Source organism: Scomber japonicus, chromosome 14 (assembly GCF_027409825.1).
Source record: "Scomber japonicus isolate fScoJap1 chromosome 14, fScoJap1.pri, whole genome shotgun sequence".
NCBI lineage: Eukaryota > Metazoa > Chordata > Actinopteri > Scombriformes > Scombridae > Scomber > Scomber japonicus.
Genome location: NC_070591.1, coordinates 6923050 through 6947748, shown reverse-complemented (window position 1 = coordinate 6947748; position 24699 = coordinate 6923050). Strand labels below are relative to the sequence as shown.

At 41.2% G+C, this 24699-nt stretch overlaps 1 protein-coding gene across 1 annotated transcript in view; it reads right to left on the bottom strand.

Moving 5' to 3' along the window:
• The window catches only part of itsn1 (intersectin 1 (SH3 domain protein)), a 65911-nt gene that overhangs the window by 20718 nt on the left and 20494 nt on the right, over positions 1–24699 (bottom strand). The window contains exons 6-28 of the mRNA XM_053333690.1: positions 23837–24031; positions 23416–23494; positions 22659–22768; positions 22453–22516; positions 22204–22341; positions 21615–21706; positions 20841–20980; positions 20451–20573; positions 19891–20040; positions 18679–18819; positions 18401–18488; positions 17069–17208; positions 8344–8480; positions 7937–8214; positions 6976–7133; positions 4355–4599; positions 3639–3813; positions 3364–3450; positions 3096–3247; positions 1891–1970; positions 1604–1776; positions 949–994; positions 306–427 (exon numbers count right to left, since the gene is read on the bottom strand). Coding sequence (XP_053189665.1) covers positions 306–427; positions 949–994; positions 1604–1776; positions 1891–1970; positions 3096–3247; positions 3364–3450; positions 3639–3813; positions 4355–4599; positions 6976–7133; positions 7937–8214; positions 8344–8480; positions 17069–17208; positions 18401–18488; positions 18679–18819; positions 19891–20040; positions 20451–20573; positions 20841–20980; positions 21615–21706; positions 22204–22341; positions 22453–22516; positions 22659–22768; positions 23416–23494; positions 23837–24031 — 3113 coding nt within the window. The remainder of the gene's footprint in view (positions 1–305; positions 428–948; positions 995–1603; positions 1777–1890; positions 1971–3095; positions 3248–3363; positions 3451–3638; positions 3814–4354; positions 4600–6975; positions 7134–7936; positions 8215–8343; positions 8481–17068; positions 17209–18400; positions 18489–18678; positions 18820–19890; positions 20041–20450; positions 20574–20840; positions 20981–21614; positions 21707–22203; positions 22342–22452; positions 22517–22658; positions 22769–23415; positions 23495–23836; positions 24032–24699) is intronic.

Sequence of the window (24699 nt, the reverse complement as noted above, 5' to 3'; positions counted from 1 at the left end):
TAGCTGTTAATCTCAAGAGTCTGCATGTCCTACACTATGCTATAAACTATATTAATACATACATAATCAAATAATTTACAGTTTAGCTAAATAGAAATATAAAGGTTGCAATTAAATCTCCTCAAAAGACAAAAGTGATTTGAGTCTGCATGTATGTTGCAACTGATAATTGTTATAATTAAACTGGATTAGGTCATTTATTGCCTAATAATCAGCGACTCCAGGCCATTTTATATTAATCTTTTCATACAAGGACAACATGATGGTTATTTCTTTCCATATATCGAGACGTTGTGCCTCAGTACCTGCAGCTCCCCCTCCCACCAGCCCCCCGGGTTCTTTTTCCTGATGAGGATGAGCTGACCCGGAGCTAACGTCAGCTGCTCTGCTCCCGTTGCACTGTAGGGGGCGATCACCTGAGCGATCTCTGATGGTGTTAAGGACAGGAGGAGGACGAAGAGGAAGTAGTAGAAGAAGATGAAGGAGCAGGAGGAGAAGAAGAAGAAGACGAAGAAGAAGTAGAAGAAGAAGAGTATGATGTGGTTAGTTCTGCTCCTGTAAGCAGTGTGTTTTTTTTCCTAGGATGGTGAAGGCATTATTTGCACAATCTTACTCTTCATGCCTAAACCCAACGTACATAATCATAACTGGTCATTACTTTGCCATCTTAGGAAAAAAAACTTATGGGCAGGGTTTTGTTTTCAAAGTTTAAGTCGAAATACAGATCAGTCAAGTTCAATTTTTTGTAAATTAATTTTGGATTACCAAAGCGTGGATATGTTAATTTAATGTTTATGTTAGATTTGATGAACTGGAACAAGCACAGATTTTAATGAGACATTTTTATTTGACAGTATGAAGTCTGTATCTTCAGTAAAACTAATAAACAGTATCGATCAGGTTACAGCAGCTAGAATGAAGCAGTATATACACAGTGACTGAACTCACCTGGTTTCTTCCCCAGGCTGCCCGTCTTCCCTCCTGGTCCCAAAGACTAGAGACAGAAAATAAAAGGTTAAAACAGGGGTGTCAAACATGTGGCCCGTGGGCCAGAACCAGCCCGCCGAGGGGTCCAATTCGGCCCACTTTCCTTCCTGTCTTTTTTTCCTTCCTTCCATTTGTCCTTCCTCCCTTCCTTCCATCCTTCCTTCCTTCCTTCATTCCTTCCTCCCTGTCATCTTTCCTTCCTGTCTTTTTTTCCTTTCTTCCTTCCATCTGTCCTTCCTTCCATCTTTCCTTCCATCTTTCCTTCCATCTTTCCTTCCTGTATTCTTTTCCTTCCTTCATTCCTTCCTCCCTTTCATCTTTCCTTCCAGTCCTTTTTTCCAACCTTTCCATTCTTTTCTTTCTTCCCTCCTCACTTTTATTCTTTCCTTCCTTCCACCTGTCTTTCCTTTCTTCTCCTTCTCTTTCCTTCCCACCTTCCTTCCATTTATCCTTCCTTCCTTCCTTCTTTTTAATGATCCGGCCCACATGAGATCAAATTGGGCTGTTTGTGGCCCTTGAATGAAAATGAATTTGACACCTCTGGTTTAAAATAAATGATTATAATATTTCCCTACAGTTCTGGTCCATCCTGCTTTGTCTCTAAACTCCGCCTCACCTCCGTGGACGAGTCTCGTGGTTTGACGTAATTGGACGGGAAGACTCCGGTCTTGCCTCCGACCATGCCCGTCCACCAATCCCCTTCTTTCCTGGTGACCGTGACGATATCTCCCTGCTGGAAACTCAGGTCGCCTTGTTCGCTGCTCTCGTAGGTGTACATGGCGATATACTCTGCACACACACACACACACACACACACACACACACACACACACACGGATATAAAGTGAGTGATCATTTCCCACCTGACTATTTAAAAGCGCGTCCATTGTCATGTTGTGTTACCTTCTCCAGAGTCCGAGGGTTTGGTTGGGGAAGGCGAGGGGCGTTTCCCATTGGGGGGGCTTTCCGACACTCCAGACTCACTGAGAAGAGACAAAAAGGAGGAAAACAAAACACTTTATTTAAATGGTGAATGATTATTTTATCTTAATTTTTGCAGTTTTACAACATAAAATTAGCTCTGTGTTAATATTAGAAATCACAGAAATGCTTCTTATGAAGAGCTCCAGCTGTCATAATAAACTGACTGAGCTATATTAAGATTCATTTAACAGGCTGGAGCCTTATTTTGAGGTGTCATAGTAGGAAATCAGATGTGTTACTAATAAAAGTAAATGACAGAACTTCCTAGTTTGCTGTTGTTATTCACGTCGGTACTAACGAAATTTCATGGCAGCAGTCGGAGCTTTTAAAATGTGATTTTATGCATTTTTTTAAACATCCTAGAAGCTCTGTGAGAAGTAAGTTGTAATCATCCACAATGTCAGGATCCTGAAACTGATGCAGCTAAAAAGAATCACTTTAAAAAAAATAATTTATATCTGTGCAAAAAGGCCAATTAAGAGATTAAATCAAGTGAGATGCAACAAGAAAGAAGACTTAGCAAACTGTGAGAGTAAAATCTAAAAGTCAGCTCCAAATCCAGAAAGTAGCCAGAGTCTAAAAATTTAGTCCATAACCTGGCAGCCTAATTCTGATATTCATAAAGTTTATAAGACAGCTGCAGCGGCTCACTGGTTCCATCTTAGGGTACAGGTCTCACCCCCTGTATAGTGACTTCCTGCTCCTCCCATCTGGCCGCAGGTACATCGTACCTAGGACCAAAACTAAAAGGCACAGGGGTCTAGCTTTGTCCCTGCAGCCATCATACATCTTAATAAGAACTAGTGATCCCTTGATGATGGTTGGGGAGTTGATGATGATGATGATGATGGTGATGATGAGTGCACTTTATGCCATGCACTTTAAGGGTAGCCACCCTACATATTTAATGCACTTGCAGCATGGCATGATGATGGGGATGATGATGAATTGTGTAGCTATTTTACTGTTTTCATTTTATTGTATTGTTTTGTATGAATGTCTCTCACTGCAAGCCAACTTTACCTGCAGGTACAAATAAAGAAATCTAATCTAATCTAATCTAGTTTGTTAGTCAATTTAACTTAATTAATAAAACTAACTGGAATGTGTCCTTTTTTACCCACCTTGGGTTTTTGCTCCGTGGTGCAGCTCCACCAGGTGGCGCCACAATGGAGGCAGAGATTAGCTTAACGTAACTTTTGGGGAACCAGCCTCTCTGTCCGGTCTGCAGTTCTCCTAACCACCACATGTCCTGCTGCTCCAACACTGTTATTATCTACATGAACAGAAACAATGATACAGGTATAGTCAGTAAAAGACACAGATATAAAATATGAACTATTGAAAGAAAGCAGGACAAATAAAATATGACAAATCTGAGTTAATCTCGACCTCGTTTTTGTTAAAGTTGAGGTGGTTGTCCTTCTTGGCTCTCCATGGATACAAAGCCTGAGCTTGAAGACCCTCCACCTTCTCCCCCTGAAAAAAGAGTCAAAAAATTAACAGTAAGTTATAACAATTAGTTCAGGTGTCCATATCTACAAGTAATTAATAATCCAAGAATGAAACATACTTGATTTCATTTCTGAATCTGACACATTTGTCCACTTTAGGTTTGGACTGGCGGTCGTACGCTGCGCTCTACGATCTGACTATGACCATGTTACCTGTCCCAGCACAGGAGAAGGAGAGGAGCCTGTCGTCATGGTAGCGGGCGTGAAGGCGGAGCGTTGCCGTAGCTGCGCCGAGGGAACGCTGAGCGATGGGTTCTGACTGGTTGAAGAGGTCGGCCATGCGTCCCATCCCTCGCTCTCGGACTGGCTGGCTGTATTTGAGGGCCAACTGGAAGCAGAAGTGACAGATGACACGTGAGTTAAGGAGTACGAGAGAAACATGAAATATATTAATTTAACCTTCGTGTCGTCCTCCCGGGTCAAATTGACCCTATCTGCTTTGACTGTTCCTTCCTCCCTCCTTATTTCCTCCGTCCTTCCTCCCTCCCTCTTTTCCTTTCTTCTTCCTCCTGTCCTCCCTTCTTCTTTTCCTTTCTCCCTCCAGCCTCCCTTCCTTATTTCCTCCGTCCTTCCCTCCTCCCTCCTTTCCTTCCTTCTTCCTTCCTTCCTCCCTCCTTTCCTTCCTTCTTCCTCCCTCTTTTCCTTCCTTCTTCCTTCTTTCCTCCCTTCCTATTTTCCTTTCTCCCTCCCTCCCTCCTTCCGTCTTTCCTCCCTCCCTCCTCCCATCCTTCCTTCCTTCCCTCCTTCCCTTTCCTTCCTTACTTTCTCTCTCTTTTCCTCCCTTCCTTCCTTGACTCGAGGTCAACAGGAGGGTTAAATCATATTTTATCCTTAAATGAAGCAGTAAACCCAAACGAAGCTGGACTCACGTGGTGCTGAAGTCGGCCCAGTTACTGTTGGCGGAGGATGCGGAGGAGGAGGTGTGACCGGGCGCTGGAGGAGGCGTGCTCATTGGTTGCTGGGCTGAGGTCGGGGTCACCGAGGCCGTGGATCGCAGGGTGATCGGAGCTTCGCTGTCGGGTATCCGTTCTGCGTAATTGGCCGGAAACCAACCGGTCCGCCCCCTGAGCTCTCCTCCCAGCCAACCAGGCTCCCCTGTCTGAGACTCATCCACCTATCAGGGCAGGATATTAAAAGGTAAAGAAGACACGTGAGCATCTAAAGAGACACAAACTGATACAGATGTGTGCGTTTAGACTCCAGCACCATGATGGGAGAGACCACAGGAGCAGCTGGCCGTTCAAGGCGAGTGCTCCAGGAAGTACTATTACCAAATTAGTCCGATAATTGTAACAGAAGAGTCATATATACTTATAATACTTGTCGTGTACTGCTTCCTTTTGCCTGTCACAGTGTCTTAACGTGACAGAGAGGCTCTAATGATGAACATGACCCTTATTTTTTTCCATTAACTAAATCCAGACCAACTAAGTAAACTAAATAATTCAACTTCCTCATGATTAAACATCTGGTTTGACTTTAAAATGTATTTTAAAATCATATAGTTTACGTTAGCAAACACCTTTTGGTTTTGGAATACTGTTGGATTCTTAAACATACTCTGGATAAGCATCAGCATAAAGGACGACAGTCAGACGCCCAAATGAACACCTGTACAGTTTATGCTTGTTATAATAATTCCTGCTGTTCATACTGGCTGTTAGAAGATCTCTTTCTAATGTGGTCCTGGTAATATGAGGCTTCAGCAGTCTGAGTTGGACAAATCAGTAAAATAATTCACTATTCGTGTGTTTAGTGTCTGTATTGAGCTGTCATGGAAGGAAAACCAAGCAGACTGTAACTTTGGACCTAATTTATATAACTCAAACTGCTGAAACCTAAAATCTGATAAACTTTAAAATACAGAATGAGGACTGTAGATTTTGACTTCCACTGAAAGTATATGAAGTAGGGATCTTAGTAGTTATTTTATACATGTTATAGTTATCTCAATCTTAACTTTATTTTAATCATATGTTGGTAGATGAATGCGAACTGTGTATGTTTCGATGAATGTGTGAATGTAAAATCTTTTTATGAATATATCTTGAGCTCTGTTTGAGGCAGTGTGCTGAATTTCGTTGTCACACAATGACAATAAAGTGATCTTGAATCTTAATGGCCAGTATGGAAAGGAGTAATAATTACAGCAAGCTGTTTCAATCTACGTGCTGACACCCTACTACTGTTTGAAGACAGACTTGGAAAACATGTCTAAATGAAATAAAGTACCTACCAATAGGAAATGACTAGACTGAAGGATGAATAACATTATCAGTGTTTCCCACAGAATTTTGAGAGACTATGGTGGATGGACCTCGGTACGACCCTCTAGGGGGGTATTTAAGTCAAATGCATCATTCTGGTGCACTCTCTAGAGTAGCTCGGGTGCAGGGTGAGATCCTTTGCCACAGTCCATATAATTAATGGGAACCACTGATTATGATTTTTTACTTATGTACGTGGAAGTTTACTTATAGACAAGCTGCTGGTAATGAAAAATATATTGTGTGTATTTTTCATACAGCAGGTTGAATGAAGTGACATTAATTCATTCAAAGATGGACTGTGAAGTTTAACGTTGCACCGTTAATCACGTTTAGAACAAACACATCTGATAAGGATGCAGAACACAAAGTGAAAGACATTTATATCCACTGGCACATGAATGAACGCGGAGAATGACGTGAGATGAACCGATAACAAGAGTTCAAATGACTGCCGGCTTGTGATTGGTGAAGGGCACAACACTGCGAGGAGGGGGGGGCGGGGGAAAGAACTTACCCATTCCCCCTTCACCTTCAGTTTGCACAGCAGAGAAGAAGAGCAGACAGTTAATACACACACACACACACACACACAGACGAGACACAACACCTCAGCGAAGAGAGTAGAGAGCTACACAGACATAAAACACACTTATATACACAGAAGAGACTTTTAACACACACACACACACACGCACACACGCACACACACACACACACACACACACACCAAGGCATGCCAAACACACACACACACACACCTCAGAGAAGAGAGTGGAGAGCTATACAGAAATAAAACGCACATATACACACAGACGAGACTTTTAACACACACACACACACACACACACACACACAGTCAGACACACACATACGGGACACGCTATACAAACACACACACCTCAGAGAAGAGAGTGGAGAGCTACACAGAAATAAAACACACACATATATACACACAGAAGAGACTTTTCACACACACACACACACACACACACACACACATACACACACACACACACACACACACACACACACGGCATGCCAAGCACACACACACACACACACACACACACACACACACACACACACACCAAACTAAACAAGAGAGGCAATAAAGCATTTCTTCATTTTAGACAAAATTCAAAAATCAACATCATAATCTTGTGTCTGGCTGAAGGAAAACGAGTGTATGGATACTTTAGTTGGTGTGCACGCTTTCATACCATGATGACATCACCGGGTGTGATGCTGATCTCATCGTGGCTGCGAGCGTCGAACGGGTAAAGAGCCCGGTAGTAGACCACCTTCACCGAGCCCTGCTGCTGGTCGAAGCTGCTGACTGGAGTCTTCTGGTCAAACAGGTTGGGCACCGGACCCTTTTCTACTGAACACAGAGAAGTTATTATAATACAGACTACAACTACTTCCTTTCCTTCCTTCCTTTTCTTCCTTCCTTCCTTCCTTCCTTCCTTCCTTCCTCCCTCCCTCCCTCCCTCCCTCCCTCCCTCCCTTCCTTCTTCCTCCTCCTTTCCTCCCTTCCTTTCTCCCTCCTTCCATCTTTCCTCCCTTCCATCTTTAAAAAAAATTAAAATAAAATAAAGTAAAATAAGATAAATAAAATAAAAAGTAACGTAACATAAAGTAATATAAAATAAAGTAAAATAAGAAAAAATTAAATAAAGTAAAATAGGATAAAATAAAATAAGACAAAGTAAAGGGAATAAAGTAAAATTAAATAAAGTAAAATAAGATAAATAAAATAAAAAGTAAAGTTAAATTAAATAAAATATAAAATAAAATGCTTCTATTTCATTTGCTCTGTCAGTCTACTCACCAACATCCCAGGAAATCAATAAACATCATAATCACATCAAACTTGAGTGACTTTCTTCAACAGTGCTCTCTATTGAGTGAACTATTTAGTGTCTATTATATAAGGAGGAGTGAAGGAGTGAATAAGGGAGTGATTTTGGACACAGCCTCATAATAATAATAATGATAATACTACTACTACTAATAATAATAGTACATTTTTAGGTCTTTTAGAAACAAGACTTTATATAAGTTTACATCCTGTCATGCCTAACAATGAGGTTTGCATGTTTTTCAGCTACTAAATTTAAAATCAGATCATAGTTAAGAGGAATTCTCTGTTTCATGTGCACATATGAGTCCTTAACCCACCTGATGAAGTCCACGGGTCGCTCGGCTGGCTGAACAGCTTGGTCAGTTTCTCCTGCATGTCCTTCTTCCCTTTCACCTCGTCCTCCTTCTCCTCTACTGACGCTGCTTCTTTGAGGCTCTCTTCATCCTCCTCCATCGCTCTCCTCTTCCTCTCGTCCTCTTCTTGAGTCACTCTGTTCAGCCAGGCGTGAGGAGCGGAGAGGGGCGGGGGGCTCGGAGCTTTTGGGACAGCGCCTCCTGCTTCATCCCTCCAGGCGACGCTTTCCTCTGATGACAACCTGAGAGAGAAAAAGAGCAAAACGATGAATCTAACTTTCATATTTTGTATTTTTAATATCTTTTCATGGCACCTGCTGACTGTAAAATTCAAAACATTTGCAACTCTCATGTATATTTCATATTCTTACCTGCTTTCCTGAAGTTCGGCAGACTTTCTCTCGATCGGGGTGTGTATGTGAGAGTGTGTGTGTGTCAGTGTGTGTGTGTCTCCCTCCAGCTCCTTCTGTTTCTGCCTCTGCTGCCGGCTGTGGATTTCCCTCAGCTCCTGCAAGGCATCGTGGGATACAGGAAAGGAACAAGCAGTGAGGAGGAAGTGGGATCAGAGGGCTGGTTGCTATGGGTTACCATCGACGACGACAACAACGGCAGTAGCGGCAGCGGCAGCAACGACAACGACAGCAGCAATAGCGGCAATATGTATTAGTCGTGTGATCAAGGCAAGCTCCGCCCCCCGTCTACTGTGTGTTCCTGAGTGGTTGAAATACACCTGCTGGTTACCACGGCAACGATTTCAATAACAAATCTTCATTGACAAGGTTGGCGAGCGGCTCACTGCTTTTTTTGTGTTGGAAAAAGCAGCCTCCAAAAGTGCCTCAAAGCCTCCAAACTTGTCATTGAGAATAAAGAGGAAGTTAATTCAGTCGTTGCGAATCCTGCCCCGATTTTAGGAGGGGAGCAAAATTAAACTGATCAAATTTTCAAAATAAAAGTAGCTCAGGATTAAACTTTGATTGCACTAAGGTGTGTCTGTATGCAGCCTGGTTCACTGCCTGTTTAAAGGCTAATCATGTCATGTTTAGTAAATGAAAGTGAACTTAAATTTGTGTTTGAGGATCGTTAGAGATCATATATTTGAAAAAATAAAATAAAAAAAAAAGCCTTCGAGGGGACACGTGACTGGAGGTGGGTTTTATCTCACTACTGGAGCCTCAAACTCAGAGCTCTGGTCATGGTGGCGGGGCGAAGCTTGCACAAAGCACAGTATGTTTTTGGGAAGTGTTAGAAGTAAACAAAAACAAGGATGAAGGGGGGAGGGAGGGAGGGGGAATGGGAGAGGATGTGGTGGTGGTGGTGGGTGGGTGGTTGGTTGGAGGGGGGCAGTTCTGTGTAGTCATGACAACCAGCTGTGCCATTAGAAAACACTCTGTTACTATAACAACACAAGGGGGTCTGTCGTGTTTCAGCCAAACAACCAATGTGAGGAAACCTTCATGAACAAAGCAAACCAATCAAACCAAAAAACAATAAAAAGAAAAAAAAGAAAAAAAAAAGAAAAGAAAGACTGACGGAGGAGTAAAACTACAACTTTTGGAGAGACAGAGAACTCCTAATCACCTGAAACATGGAGTGGAGGACACATGAGAGACAACACGGCATGCCAAGCACACACACACTCCTGCACACACACACACACACACACACACACACACACACACACACACACACACACTACATGAACAGTACTCAGATTCTAGCCGCTAACACCTACGAGCTCGTTCTTGTCTGGCTGAAACATTCAGGCAGCAGCGTTACAGCAGGGGAGTCAAACATGAGGCCCGGGGGCCAGAACCGGCCCGCAGAGGGGTCTAATCCGGCCCACTTTCCTTCCTGTGTTCTTTTCTTTCCTTCCATTCATCTGTCCTTCTTTTTGCTTTTGTCGTTCCTACCTTTCTGCCTTCCTCCCCTTTTTCCATCCCTCCTACCTCCCTGTCTTCTTTTCTTTCCTTTTTTCCATCCTTCCATCCATCTGTCCCCTTCCCTTCTTTTTACCTGTCTTCTCTTCTTTTCTTTACTTCCCTCCTTCCATCCATCTGTCCTTCCTCCCTTCTGTCTTTTCTTCCCTCCTTCTTTTCTTTCTTTCTTTCCATCCTTCCATCCATCTGTCCTTCCTTACTTCTGTCCTTCCACTCTTTCTTCCTCCCTCCCTTCTATCTACTTGTCTTCTTTTATTTCCTTTCCTCTTTCCATCCTGTCCTTCCACTCTTTCTTCCTAATTACCCTCTTTTCTTCCATCCCTCCTCTCGTCTTCTTTTGCTTCTTTTCCTTCCTTCCTACTTCCATTCCTCCCTCCCTCCTTCCATCTTTCCTTCCTGTCTTCTTTTTCTTCCTTCAACCTTTCCTTCCTGACTTCTTTTCCTTCATTCTGACCTTCCTTCCCTCCATCCTTCCTTTATTCTTTTCTTCCCTCCCTCCTCTCCGTCTTCTTTTGCTTCTTTTCCTTCCTTCTGTCCTTCCCTCCTACTTCCATTCCTCCCACCCTCCCTCCTTCCATCTTTCCTTCCTGTCTTCTTTTTCTTCCTTCAACCTTTCCTTCCTGTCTTCTTTTCCTTCATTCTGACCTTCATTCCCTCCATCCTTCCTTCCTTCCTTCTTTTCTTCTCTCCCTCATTCCTGCTCTGTCCCACATTAGATCAGATTGAGCAGAGTTTGACCCCCCTGCTCTACAGTAGTGTAGTGATCCAGTGAAGTAGCCTAGCGTAGCGATCTAGTACACCTGCTAACCAGCGCTACAGCTAGCTTAGCACGACGACTGTGTGCAGCATAAACTACGAAGGAGAGAATAGTTAAGTAGTGAGCTAACACCAGCTTAGCAGAGAAAAGATGGGGAGGAAAAAAAGAGAGGAGGACAGGAAGACAGAGAGGGTAACATAACATAGAAGATAAGAAGGAGTGGAGAGAGAGAGAGATAGACGAGATAAAAAAGCTTGATTTGAGAAATAAAAGATGAGAAGAGTCACAAGCAGAAAAACAGGAATGAAAGATACACAAAAGGTGAAAAGATGAAGAAAGAGGGAGGAGAGAGAGATTGAGAGAGAGATAAAAAAGAATAAGAGGCAAAAGAGGTGAGTTGAGAAAGAAAGGATGAAGAGGCACAAGTAGAAAAACAGGAACAGAAGATACACAAGGTAAAAAAAAAGGAGACAGAGAGAGAGAGAGGGACAAAGACAGAGAGAGAGAGAGAGAGAGAGAGAGAGAGACAAAGACAGAGAGACAGAGAGAGAGAGAGGGACAAAGACAGAGACAAAGACAGAGAGAGAGAGAGAGAGAGACAGAGAGAGAGAGAGACAAAGACAGAGAGAGACAGAGAGAGAGAGAGAGAGACAGAGAGAGAGAGAGACAAAGACAGAGAGAGAGAGACAGACAATGACAGAGAGACAGACAAAGACAGAGAGACAAAGAGAGAGACAGAGAGAGAGAGAGTGAAAAGAGGCAAAAGAAAGGATGAAGAGGCACAAGCAGAAAAACAAGATACACAAGGTAAAAAGGTGAAGAAAGAAGAGAGAGAGAGAGAGAGAGAGAGAGAGAGACAGAGACAGAGACGAGAGAGAGAGAGAGAGAGAGAGAGAGAGAGAGAGAGAGAGAGAGAGAGAGAGAGAGAGAGGTGTTGGACTGCGAGGCGAGGCTGGCGTAGTTGTGTGAACCTGTATAACGTAGTCTAGCCGAGCCAGACACACCCTGACGGCTGACACACACTCCTGTAGCTGTCCCTGCTCCTGGCACTGAAACACACACACGCCATTAACACAAACACACACACACACACACACACACACACACACAGACAGACACACACACACACACACACACACACACTCATAGACAGTCCATATTTACACATTAATGTATTCAAAGGAACTCATTAGTCAGCACTCTTTCCTACATGTAAAAGCTTTAAATAAGTGAAGAGTGTCCTTAAAAGATTGAATCTGAGGCTTTTGTTCGTAACATTTTGATTCATTTTGTGAGCTCTATGTGCAGAGCGGGTATTTAAATATAAAAGAAATGCAATATTTAAATGTTACTTTTCTATACCTCAGTGCTAATTCAAATAATTTCACATATAAATGCAGGATTAATATATATAATCTATAAAACCACACCATGGATTAGGTGTTTGCTTGCAGAGGCTTGGACCTGGATAATGTTTTAAATCCATCCAAGTCTGCTGGTTTTTATTTCAGTTAACATTAAACAAACAAAAAAAAAGAAGAGCCCTGGCTTGACTCAGGCAAGGAGAGGCCTTTTGTGACTCACTGTGATGAGTAATGTGCTGTTAAAACTGTGAGTGTAGCCAGTGTTACAAAACCAGCCTCAAGTTGGCAACAGCCCAGAGATGTCAGATAATTTAGTGCAGTAAGCCTGAGCTCAGTCTTCACCTCGTTTATCTGAACTGGATTTATGTTAAAATCTGTTTTCAGACTATGATTAAAATGCTTTGGTAGCAACGTACGTGCTTCTTGGTAAAGAATCATGCAGATGTTCACACACAAAGAAGTTTTCATCCCTCCCCTCACAAAAAAAAAAGAAGACAGTATACATCTAAAACCCAGACGCACTCTTAAAAACCATAATGCTGTGGTGTCGGTGTGCTGTCGCCATGACGACGACAGCTGTGTAATTTTAAGGAAGTATAGAGATCATTTCAACCCAAACCACAATTGTGTGTTTCCTCTAAGTGGTTTTTGTGCCTAAACCCAAACCCACACTACTTTGACCGCAGTGTCACACTACAGTGATTTGTAATGCAGTACATCACTACGGCCACTAGATGGCGGAAATGTGACCAAAGGTTGTTTAATTAGCTGGACTGAATTTTAAAAGTAGAGTAGAGGTTTCAGACACAATCGGGCTAAAAAGGTCAAAGCTCCAGTAACACTTGTAATATACAGATTAAACTAACACATTTAACACATTACTATCTGTTGTATCATTATGAAGGCCATGAGCTGAAACATGTTAGTCTAATAATAAAGTTTTGTCTGTATACTTCAAGTGTTGCTGGAGCTTTAATCTTCTCAGCCTGAATTTTAGACCCATACTGTCATTTTTTTATGAAGATGTGTTGCTATGTTTATATGTAAAGATGCTTAAATTATCCTTAAATTATTCATTTCTGTACATCTGAATCTAGAGAGACACCACATAAAATAACAATAAAATAACAATAATTGATAATTGATTGATTGATAAAGTAAAAAACACAATTTATTTGCTTATTTGATTAATCTTATCATATTCTTTTTCTAGGACTAGCGAGATTATAATCTTATCTGATGACCTCTGCATCTAAACAGGAAGTGTATTGAGTAATATTGTTGGGTATCTAGAGCTGTAACCATTAGACGATAAACCAAATAGTGAATCAACAGAATATTACATAAAATTAACCATAATGATGAAGTAATAGACAGATTATTTGCTAAATAAAAATCTAAATAAATAGCTTTTTTTCCCTCTCTATCGCCACTTAATATGAGTATTGCGTGCTTTATTATCAGAGGTGTTACCCAACAAACACCAAACCAGGATCAGTATATGAGTAAGTGTGTCAGTGTCCACTCACAGCTTGACGATTACAGTCAAGCATGTAGCTGCCTGGTAGAGGTAGTGCAGGCAGAGGTGCAAGTATAAGCCCAAACCAGGCTTTTTAAGAAAAAGTCTGGCTTGTTTGTTTTTATTTGGTTAAAGACAGCAAAACTTTCTACTAAAGTGACTAAAAAATACTTGCAGCTTGCAGGTTAGTAGTAGTGTGACAAGAGGGGTGTTTCTCCATTTCTCCAAATACATCTTGCTAAAATCAGCAAATCCAAAAAGCAAAAAACAACAAAACTCCTCTATACTCTAAAGGCCTGCCATTAGAAGCACTGTGTTTCGACATGTGGGTTGTTTTTTTTTAATATATTTTTTATATATATATATATTTATATATTAGAGAGAGATTATTCCATCCCAGCTGCAGTACCACCCCCAGTCCAGCAGTGGCAGTGTGCTCTACCTGTCTCCCTCTCTGTTCGTCCTGAAGCTGGCGTCGCAGGGCCTCTATCCTGGCACAGTGGTTGGCATAGAACTCACACAGAGACTGGCATTGGCAAGGGAGCACAAAAGGCCAGTGTGGGAGAGATATAAATAAAACAAAAGACAAAAAAAAAAAAAGGGGTAGAAAAAGAAAATATAGAAAAAAAAGGAAGGGTTTATTATGTGTATTAAACAAAGAATATAAAAAACAGGGAAGGTTGAAAAGTACAGGTTGAAGAATAAGAAGCGGCGGCGGGAGAGGGAATTGGGGGATTGGGGAATTGGGGAATTGGAGGGGTGAAAACACGAAGGAGGAGGACAGCAAGTAGAGAAGCAGAAAAGAGGAGGAGTATTTTGGAAAGGAAGAGTCCCACAGAAAGGTTAGGAGGACAGAGGAGGAGACACAGCAGTGTAATGAGAGAGGATTTTGGGGAGAAGAAGTGGTGTGGAAATTAAGGCGGAGGGCAGTATAGTCAAACATGGTTAACATCTCAGTGGTCTAATATGCTAACACTTACACCACTGACGCGTAGCTGCACTGAAACTGGTATCCATTTTGTGCCCCCTCCCAACCCCCCCCAAAAAAAAATCAAGAGTGTAAATGTCATCTAAGGCTGAATACAACTGAGAGGCCAACTTCATTAGATTTAGCTAATTAGCAAAATCAAATTTATTGTGAGTCTGTGTTGTCTCTTGTTTTTTTCCCCCCTCCCTTCTTCCTTCTCATCATCCTCATTTTTTGGGGGGGGGGGGGGGGGGCGAACCACATGGAGGACTAATTCTCCTCCTCGCTTCGACCTGACTGAGGAATACCAAAAAAATAAATATAAAAAAAAATAAAAATGGGAGGAAGGGAAAGGGACAAAAGTTGGTCTGTGAAACATGAACCCCTGAGGAATAATACACACTACAACCCCGAGGAATAATAAAAAATAAAATCCCTCCATCTTTCCATCTTCCTCTCTCAGTAGGCGAAAGCTAACACTGTGTGAAGCCGTGCGGTCTGAGAAACCAGTGAGTGCTCCTATGAACGGCTAACACAGCGGTGACCATTAATACACAGTTATAACACACCGACTGAAGCACTAACACAGACACAGATACACTGAAATATAAAATACATTGTGACTGTGTTAAACTGGTGTTGAAGAAGAAGAAGAAGAAGAAGGAGGTATGAAAGACAGGATGTGACAGGGCATTATTTAAAAGCTATGGCAGCAGTTTGAACTTTGAGCATTACCAGGTTAGAAAGCTGTTAGCTGTTTAATTATATAGATTTATGTGAATTAATAAAACACTACAGCGACGATATCAGTGTTATTAAAGCTGCCTCTTTCTTTTTTTTCCACATTCAGGCAGCGCTGCATCATTTAGGAGCGTTATAAAAATTATTGCATATATTTTTAAAAACATTTTACAACAAATATCACATATCAGATCATTTCAATCAATGTTAGATGATTTTAGGAAGAAAGAAAACCCTGAGTGGAATTAATTTTATAGTCTGAGTTCATTTATGAAGATTTAGAAGCAGATCATGAATGCAGCTTTAAGGTGATTTCCTAATGAAAACAAACAAATTACATACAATACAAATATTTTTTAATAGTTTATATCCATGTTTTATATCTATATATGATATTTTTGGCTAATTCTGTTAAAGTGCGAATCTATCAGTGTTATTTAATTGCCTCTTTAGGTCAATTATTTTATTTTAATTCATTCATTCTTCTCTTATAAGCCACATTAAGACAGAGTTATAAGTGTTACTACATATTACTTTTTTAACCATAATATCAGAAGTTACATTACAGCAATTTTCAAATTCAAGGCTTTTCTATCAAATATCACAGATCAGATCATTTCAATTAATGTCAGATGATTTTAGGAAGAAGAAGAAAAAACCCCTGAGTGGAATTAATTTTATAATAAGAGTTGATTTATGAAGACTTAGAAGAAGCAGGTTAAGGTTTTCTTATGTGGAAATATCATGAATGTAGCTTCAATGTGATTTCCTAATGAAAACAAATAACATAAAATATTAATATTACTATGCAGCACAGACATTGCTGCTAAATAGCTTCCCACCTTTCAAGGTCATTTTGTTTTTTGTGTTTGTTTTTTTTCCTTTTCTTCGTTTCCTCGATCATTGTTTAAGGTGGTATTGTTTTGTGGTATTGAAAATGTTCAATAAAAGTTTAAGTCATAAAAAAAAAAAAAAGATAATTTTGTGGCGTACCCTTGTTTTTTTATACATGTCTGATATTTTTTGGCTAATTCTGTTTAAAGGATAATTACCGTGTTTTTTACAACCTGGACCTTATTTCTAGCATAAAATACGATCATTTACTCACCCAGACAACTTTGGTGTCATTTGGAGTCGTTCGGACCAAATTGGCTCCAGTGGAGCGCCGTGTATATTCGTATAATGTGAGTATCTTTATCTGCCACCAAACTAGTTCATTTCACCAATATTTAGTTAGATACGTTAGTGCTATTCCCCTCCGAGCCCGTGGTGGCATGTGAGGCCAGGAGATACGCGTCTGGATGTGTCAATAAACGTCTATAACACTGGAGGATTTCTTCTTTTTTTTTTTTTTTAAAGTATATTTTTTGGGCTTCTTGCCTTTATTGTATAGATTAGTGGAGAGAGACAGGAAACTGGAGGCAGAGAGGGGGGAATGACATGCAGGATAGGACTGCAGCGAGGACTGTAGCCTCAACACATGGGGCGGGTGCTCTACCCACTGAGCTATGTTCTACCCCCAACACTGGAGGATTTCAGCTCAATGATAAACCGGGCTGTGGTAGAGACGTTCGGAAATGACATCATCCAGATCAGAGGTTAGTAGGTCGACCTACAGGCCACGGATGTTGATAACATGATGATCGTATTTTATGCTACAAATGAGGTCCAGGTTGTAAAAAACGGTAATTATCCTTTAAGTGCAGCTGTTTTTTGTTCTTGTGTCATGACAGTATGAAGTTAGTTAGTTTGTTTATTACCCTGCCATTTACCTCCTGTCTTAATATGTGGGGGGTCATTTAACTGTTTACCTTCAGCTGGGTGTTGAAAGCGTCTATCTCCAGCAGCTTGGCCCTGGTTTCTCTCTCTACGGCATCCAGCTGTTCTCGGAGCTGCTGTCTGCTCGTCTCCTTCTGCTCCACGGCCTTCTGCAGGGATGACAGACTGTCACCTAAACACACAGAGACACAGCGAGATCAGGTTAGGTCAATTAGACAGATAAGCTTGTGTCAGATATATTGAATGAAACAGTCAGAGAGAGTAAACAGAGCGGGTGTAATCCTGCCTCTTCAGGATGTAGTAGTATGTAAACACGCTAGTTAAAATCTTGTATCTTCAAAACCATCGACAGACGTGCTTTTATCTTTTTATCTTGACAGCCGTGCTTCTCTAATCTTTTAATTGAACTTCAAATATGAAAAACCACCAAAAAATTAGAGCAGGAGTTAACAGGAAGAACTAGAACATTTTTATCAGATGTATGAAGTTAATCACACTCTATATTTTTTAATTATTGCCATGGAAACGTGTCAAACATTCAGTATAAAGGCACAAGCAGCCAGAATGAGTATATGTTACTGTGTGTGTTTAGTATGTAGAAGTTTTAGGTTGCATTTAATGATGCATTCAGGTCAAATTGACCCTGTCTGTTTTGACTGTTCCTTCCTTCCTTCCTTCCTCTCTTCCTTCTTTACTTTCCTCCCTCCCTCCTTTCCTTCCCTCTTTACTTCCTTCCTCCTTTCCTCCCTTCCATTCTTCCTTCCTCCTTTCCTCCCTTCTTCCTTCCTTCCATTCTTCCTTTCTTTCCTTCCCTCCTTCCTTCATTCCTCTGTCCTTCTTTCCTTCCTTCCTCCCTCCTACCTTCCTTCTTTTCTTTCCTCCCTTCCATCCTTCCTTCCTCCTTTCCTTCCTTATTTATTTATTTATTTATATGTATTATTATTGTAATTTGAGGTTGATTTCTCTATTATGTCTATTATGTGTTTTTTATTGATATGGAGCTGCCGACGTGTCCTAAACAGGCACGGGCCAGTATGAGATTCTGGTGGTATGATAACCATAAATAAAAATATCAGTTTCAGGGTGCGGTGGTATTGTGATTACATCTCTAAAATGTTCCTAAAAGGAAGAAAAATAAAGTCAGACATGTTAATTTAACCTGAATCTGTAATGACAGTGTGAGGGGTCGTGATACTCTACGCTGCAGCTGCACCACCTGAGGGATTTCTGACCAGCACTTTCTGTCTTCAACCAGACTAAAAACAGCTCATACCTTATATTAGGAACGGTATGACGGAAAATCTGGTGGTTTGAACACGGTTATCATCCCATGCCTAGTCCTAAATAAACTGTGTTATACTCACGTTGCAGGCTGTTCTGTTGAACCTGTTTCAGCTGATCATTGAGACTCTGTTTATCAGGAATTAGCCTCCCCAACCACTGCTGGGAGTCCTACAAAGAAAGAAAGAAAAACACCATCAGAAATTATTATTATTATTTCTCTTTAGTGATTCCCTTTTTTCACTACATTTAAAATTCTCGCAATTCTACAGCTTGAACAAGTTTTACAGTTTCCAAATGAGTTCCTGTTCTCATGAGTTGTTTCTGTGATCAAAGTGGTAGCGTTTATGTTTTAGTGTACCTGTAGCTGCTGTTGTAAAAGTGTGATTTCAGCAATGCGTGTTTCTCTGGTCTGATTGGTCTGCTCCACTTCTTTCCGCTGAGCTGACAAACGATATCGGACGTCTTTCAGTTTCCCCTCCAGCTGGCTTTTCTTGTCATTCTGGAGAGAACGGGAGAAAGGGATGAAGAGAGATGGAAAAGAGAATATATATATTACATTTCTTTTTGTAGTTGTAGGTTTATATTAATTTTTGTCTACCATACAAACACATTAACAGTTACTAAAGTGAATTAATGCAAAGAAAACAAACAAAATACATGTGAACAAACAAAATTAGCTGCAAATAAAGTAAAAAACAAGAAAACTGTAAACTGTGGAGACAAGTGAAAAATAAAAGATGATGGGAAACCATGCATCAATTTTAGGATTAATTTAACCTTGGTGTCGTCCTCCTGGGTCAAATTAATCCCGTCTGTTTTGACTCTTCCTTCCTTCCTTTCCTCCCTTCCTTCCTTCCTCCCTCCTTTCCTTCCTCCCTTCCTTCTTTCCTTTCCTCCCTTTCTTCCTCATTCCTTCTTTCCTCCCTCCCTCCTACCTTTCTTCTTTCTTTCCTCCATTCTTCCTTCCTTTCCTTCCTCCCTTGCTTCTATGCTTTCCTCCCTTCATTCCTTCCTCCCTCCCTTTCTTTCTTCCTTCCTTCCCTCCTTCTTTCCCTTCCTTCCTTCCCCCTCCTTTCTTCCTTCCTTCCGTCCTTCCATCTTTCCTTCCTTCCTTGACTCGAGGACAACAGGAGGGTTAAATAAACAATAAGTGGTTCAGTTCTTCATGTTGGTATGGGATGAACTTTAAAGATCACAGGTATCTCACACACACACACACACACTCTCACACACACACACACACACACACACACACACACACACTCACTCCCTTTGTTAACAGTAAAGTTTAACTCTTTTACAACAGGGCGATGTGGTTCAGCTAACATCTGCACCATCAGCACTACGGGTCATTTACGCTATCTCCAGTTTGTTCTTTTTTTTTTTATTGCACATTTATTACATCTCTCTCAGCATTTACTTCACTCTGCAAGACACATCATCCTGCATGTACGCTGGAAACTTAATAATAACTTGTCCAAAATTAGACTCTCTGATTGACCGCAGCTATAATCTCTTGTCTTCTGTGTGTATTAAGTATGTATGATTATGTGACGTTATGTTTGATTACCAGAGCCTCCAGTTCAAACTCCAGGGTCTTCTTCCTGGCTTTGAGCAGCACGATACTCTCTTGCTCTCTGTTTCTTTGAGTCAGAAGCTCCTGACGACGCTGCCGCTCCCACTCCAACTGCCTCTGCCGCTCCAGCTCCCGCTTTGCTGCCTAATTAGACAAAACACACACACACACACACACACACACACACACACACACACACACACACACACGTTAAACACCATGTTTTTTTTCTCCCTTCCTCATCGAGACAACATTACGGCTCAAAAGCCTACATGAGATTACATATTACATCACATCGTGTAATATTCATGCAGTGTATTATACGCGACGAGCCATCTGCTGTGGGAGTGTAAATTAGGCTCTTTAACGTAAGAGTTGAGATTTCAAGAGGGCGGTGTTGCAAGTGAGAGGCCTCGAAGTTGTCTGCAGCAGATGTAATTACACATCTGTTGCAGTTCAACGTCAAGTCAACCATAACTCTTAAATTAAAATGCAGACACATGGTAATCATTTTATCTCCTCCTCCTCCTCCTCTTCTCTTCTCTCTTTCATACCTCTCTCCTCTCTATCTCTTTGCGTCTCTCCTCTTCTCTCTGCCTCTCCAGCTCTCTCTGTTTCTCCAGCTGTCGTTCTAACTCCTGTTGTCGCCTCCTCTCTTGCTCCATTCGCTCGCGCTCCTGAAAAAACAAAAATACAAAAACAGGATCAACTCGTAGAATGAACCAAAACTACTATTATTTCGCTTTGGGTCACTACAGTGCATTTTTATCCCCCCCCTCCCCCAACACTCATCTTAAAGACATGGGAGATGACCGTTACAGGGAAAGTAGAGCTATCATAAATGCAAATGTTTTATGAGCTTTTATATGAGGCATAAATTCAAATTTTGACACATTACACATTATGGAAAAGAGGAATGAATATAGTTAGGATGATGTAGAGACCTTTCTCTCCAGCTCCTCTCTCTCCAGTGCAGCCAGCCTCTCCTGTTCTTTCCTCTGCTGCTCCTGCAGAGCCTGACGTCTCTTCTCCAACTCCAGGTTTCCTCGCTCGAAGTTCTCCCTCTTCTTGTCCTCAAACGTCACTGAGGCGAGACCAGTACACACGAAAAACAAAAAAAAGGTGTAAAAATAATGAAACTAAAACTACAATATTTAAGCAACGGGCTATTTTATTTTGGTAAAGGCAAATATATAAACTCTCTCTATCCTCATCCTCAGTTTAATGTCACTCCTAATGTCATGGATGTGACCTTTGGACGATTCGTGGTCTCTCATTGCTTCCAATTTGAGGTTTTCCAATAATGAAACTATTAGTTCTCTTACTGGCGTCCGAAGTTTGTTTATGACATACCAAACATAACACTGTCTGGCTTTTCTCCTCATAACCAATCACAGGATGCTCCACTGTTGGATTTCTTCACTTCTCATTTAAAAAAATGGTTTTATGACCTTTCCCTCTTCGCCTGAGTGTCCTTATGGGAGGTTTTCTCTGCAGATTTCTTCACCCCTTTGTGATGTAACGCCACATTGTTTTTTATGTGTTAGCGTGAAACAAGCAGTTATATTTTTTTCCCACCCACACTCTGCTTCTCATTGGCTTTCCAAATGCATTTTTCTGTTTTCCTGTTCCAGTGGAAAGAGTCTAGCGCCTGAACTAAATTGCTAAGGGCAGGTTTTTGTCCCAGTTTGATCAGTAACATGTCTCGGATCACTCACCTGCTAGTTTCTTGTCCTGGCTTTCCAGCTCTTCCTCAACCTCCTCCTGGACGCTCTTTTGGTCCGATTGAACACTGTCACTACGCACACGCCTTTAACACACAAAATCATATTCACACATCTACATTTTAACCATGTTTCTGATGTTTTCTTAGCAAATCATATAAAGGTTTAATCCTAGTTTCAACTGAAACTCCTTGACAAATATTCAACACACATCTACATTAATTATTATATTATAATATAACTACATACAGCCAGTTTCCCCTATCTGTCCACAAGTCAGTTAAGGAGATACTAGGACTCGGCAATATGGTAAAAATCAAAGATCACAATATTTTTGATCAAATACATCGATATTGATATTTTAACAATATTGTAGGGATGACTACCGGTGCTTTCACAAAATATTAAAGTGGATAAACTCAGATAATAGAACAATCTGTTAAGCTCAGAAAGTTACATTTTTACTATAATGAAGCCCTTAAAAAGCAGGAAAAGACACTTACTCTATATCATGATGTTACGATATTCAAAATCTGAGACAATATCTATGAAACACTAGTAGATACTTCATCATAGTATTTACCTGAATGTAGGTGGGAGGTAATCTGGGGGTAATACAGGGGGCAGCGGTAGACCGGACATAGCCATATCTATGAGGTGCATGGCCAAGATAAACTCCTCAGCTGTTAGCTTTCCATCCTGGTCGATATCTGATAAACTCCTAAAAAGAAGATAAAGATAGAACCACTTTCATTTTATAATTGCTTTATGTCTGAAGAGAGCGCTCACCCATTCTGATAAAGATTAAATGCTTGTGTTTCGAATTACTGACCATATCGTGGCCAGCTGGCCCTGAGGAAGACTAGACTGCATCAGGATAGTGCGAGCTTGGGGACCTGGAACACACACACACACACACACACACAGAAACACATTTAAACACTGCGGCAAACATTAAAGACGAATGATAAGAGATAATGACATGTGAGTGTGTGTGCGGGTGTGTGTGCGTGTGTGTGTGTGTGCGGGTGTGTGTACCAGTGAGGTGTCCACTCATCATCTTGTCGTGGGAGTTAAAAAGCTGCCGGTACTTCAGCCTGGAGGACTGAGGAACAGCCCAGTCAACCGGAACCGCGGGAGGCTGACTACTAGGAGGAGGAACAGAGAAGAAGAACGAGGGTAAAGTGATGATGATGATGATGATGATGATGATGATGATGAGGCACAGCAAAGGATTATCATGGTGAAGGTTAACAGGAAACATAACAACACATATTAAAGTAGGATGCACATTTAAAAATGCTCTCAGATGAGAAGGAGCTGAGCCTTGATTAAGGTATGAGGAGTAACTATTGAAACAATTTTGGATTTTTAAAAGGTTTAAATAGTTTAAAACATTAATTCTGATTATCGATCGATCTTTATTTATGTAGCACCTTTCATACAGACTAGCATCGTTCAAAGTGCTGATTTGCATTTAGCTGAATGACAAGCTGATAATAAGACAGAACAAGTGACAACATTTAAAAGATAATAATAAATACACATTTAAAAAAAGGAATAAAAGTAAAGAATAATTTAAAGACAAATATTGAGACCAATGCATAAGAGAAAATAAAAATATAAAAAATGTAATTAAAATAAGAATAAAGGATAATAAAGGATAGATAAAAATAATTAAATAAATAAGTAAAATAAGTGAAAAGGTTTATTAAAAGTTAGAGTAAAAAAAACTGGGTTAAAATAGAATAAAAATAAAATAAAATCAGAAGTCATATAAGATAATGCGACGTACCTAGTGGCATCAAAGGACGGCCCTTTCTGCAGCTTGATACTGGAGCGATTAAATGATGCAGCCTTGTTGACAGAGGAAGCTGTGGGTGACAGGAAAGAGTGAAATATAGTCTGTGGTTATGGTAACAGACTGCCAACTTCAAAGCGACATATTTATATATAAAAACACCTTACAAAGCATTTCATTTCATGCTGTGTTCATGCTGTGACATTCAGTCAGTCAGCAGCACATTTAACCGTATACTGGCTGTTTTAAAGCTCCTACATAACATGACTTATTCCCTCTAAGCTACACACTTCCACCGAGACTTATAACCATCTCCTGACTGTCTAAAATGTAAATATAATGTGTATTTTATGTGTAAACAGGAGCTGAGAGCTGCAGATGTAACACACACACACAGCTCAGCATGGCACGTTACCTGGGTGGGAGAAGCCTGAGATGGGCTGCATCATGCCTGTAGGAGGAGCTCCGTTGGCAATGGGCTGGGGGAGGGGCGGTGGGGCGGACGAGACGAGCGGGGGAGAAACTCCGACGGGGAGAGGAGGCAGGGGGAGAGGGGGCACGCCTGGAAGAGGAGCAGCGATGGGACCCATGGGGGGCATGGGAGGCATGCCTGGAAAACAAGAAGAGATGATACAGAGTGAAGACAAAGATGATTATGCAGAATATTTCTCTAGTGATAGTGACTTTATATACATGTTTTATACAAATATAGAATTATAGTAAGGGTGTGAGAGCACTAGTGGAAGCCTGAATGAGAGGAGACCATTTTTGAATTATAGCTTTATTGATCTAAGAGCAACAGGCAGAGCTGAGAAAGCAAGAGAGAGAGAGAGAGCAAACATTTTCTATATCAGCTTTAACCCTCCTGTTGTCCTCGAGTCAAGGAAGGGAGGAAGAAGGAAGGAAGGAAGGAAGGAAGGTAGGAAGGAAGGAGGGAGGGAGGAAAGAAGGAAGGTAGGAGGGAGGGAAGGAAGGAAAGGAGGGAGGGAGGAAGAAGGGAAGGAAGGAAAGGAAGGACAGAAGGGAGGAGGGAGGGAGGGAAGGAAGGAGGGAAGGAAGGAAGGAAGGAAAGAGGGTAGAAGGAAAGAAGGAAGGAAGGAGGGAGGGAGGGAGGAAAGAAGGAAGGTAGGAGGGAGGGAAGGAAGGAAAGAAGGTAGGAGGGAGGGAAGGAAGGAAAGGAGGGAGGAAGGAAGGAAGGAAGGAAGGAAGGAGGAAAGAAGGAAGGTAGGAGGGAGGGAAGGAAGGAAAGGAGGGAGGGAGGAAGGAGGGAAGGAAGGA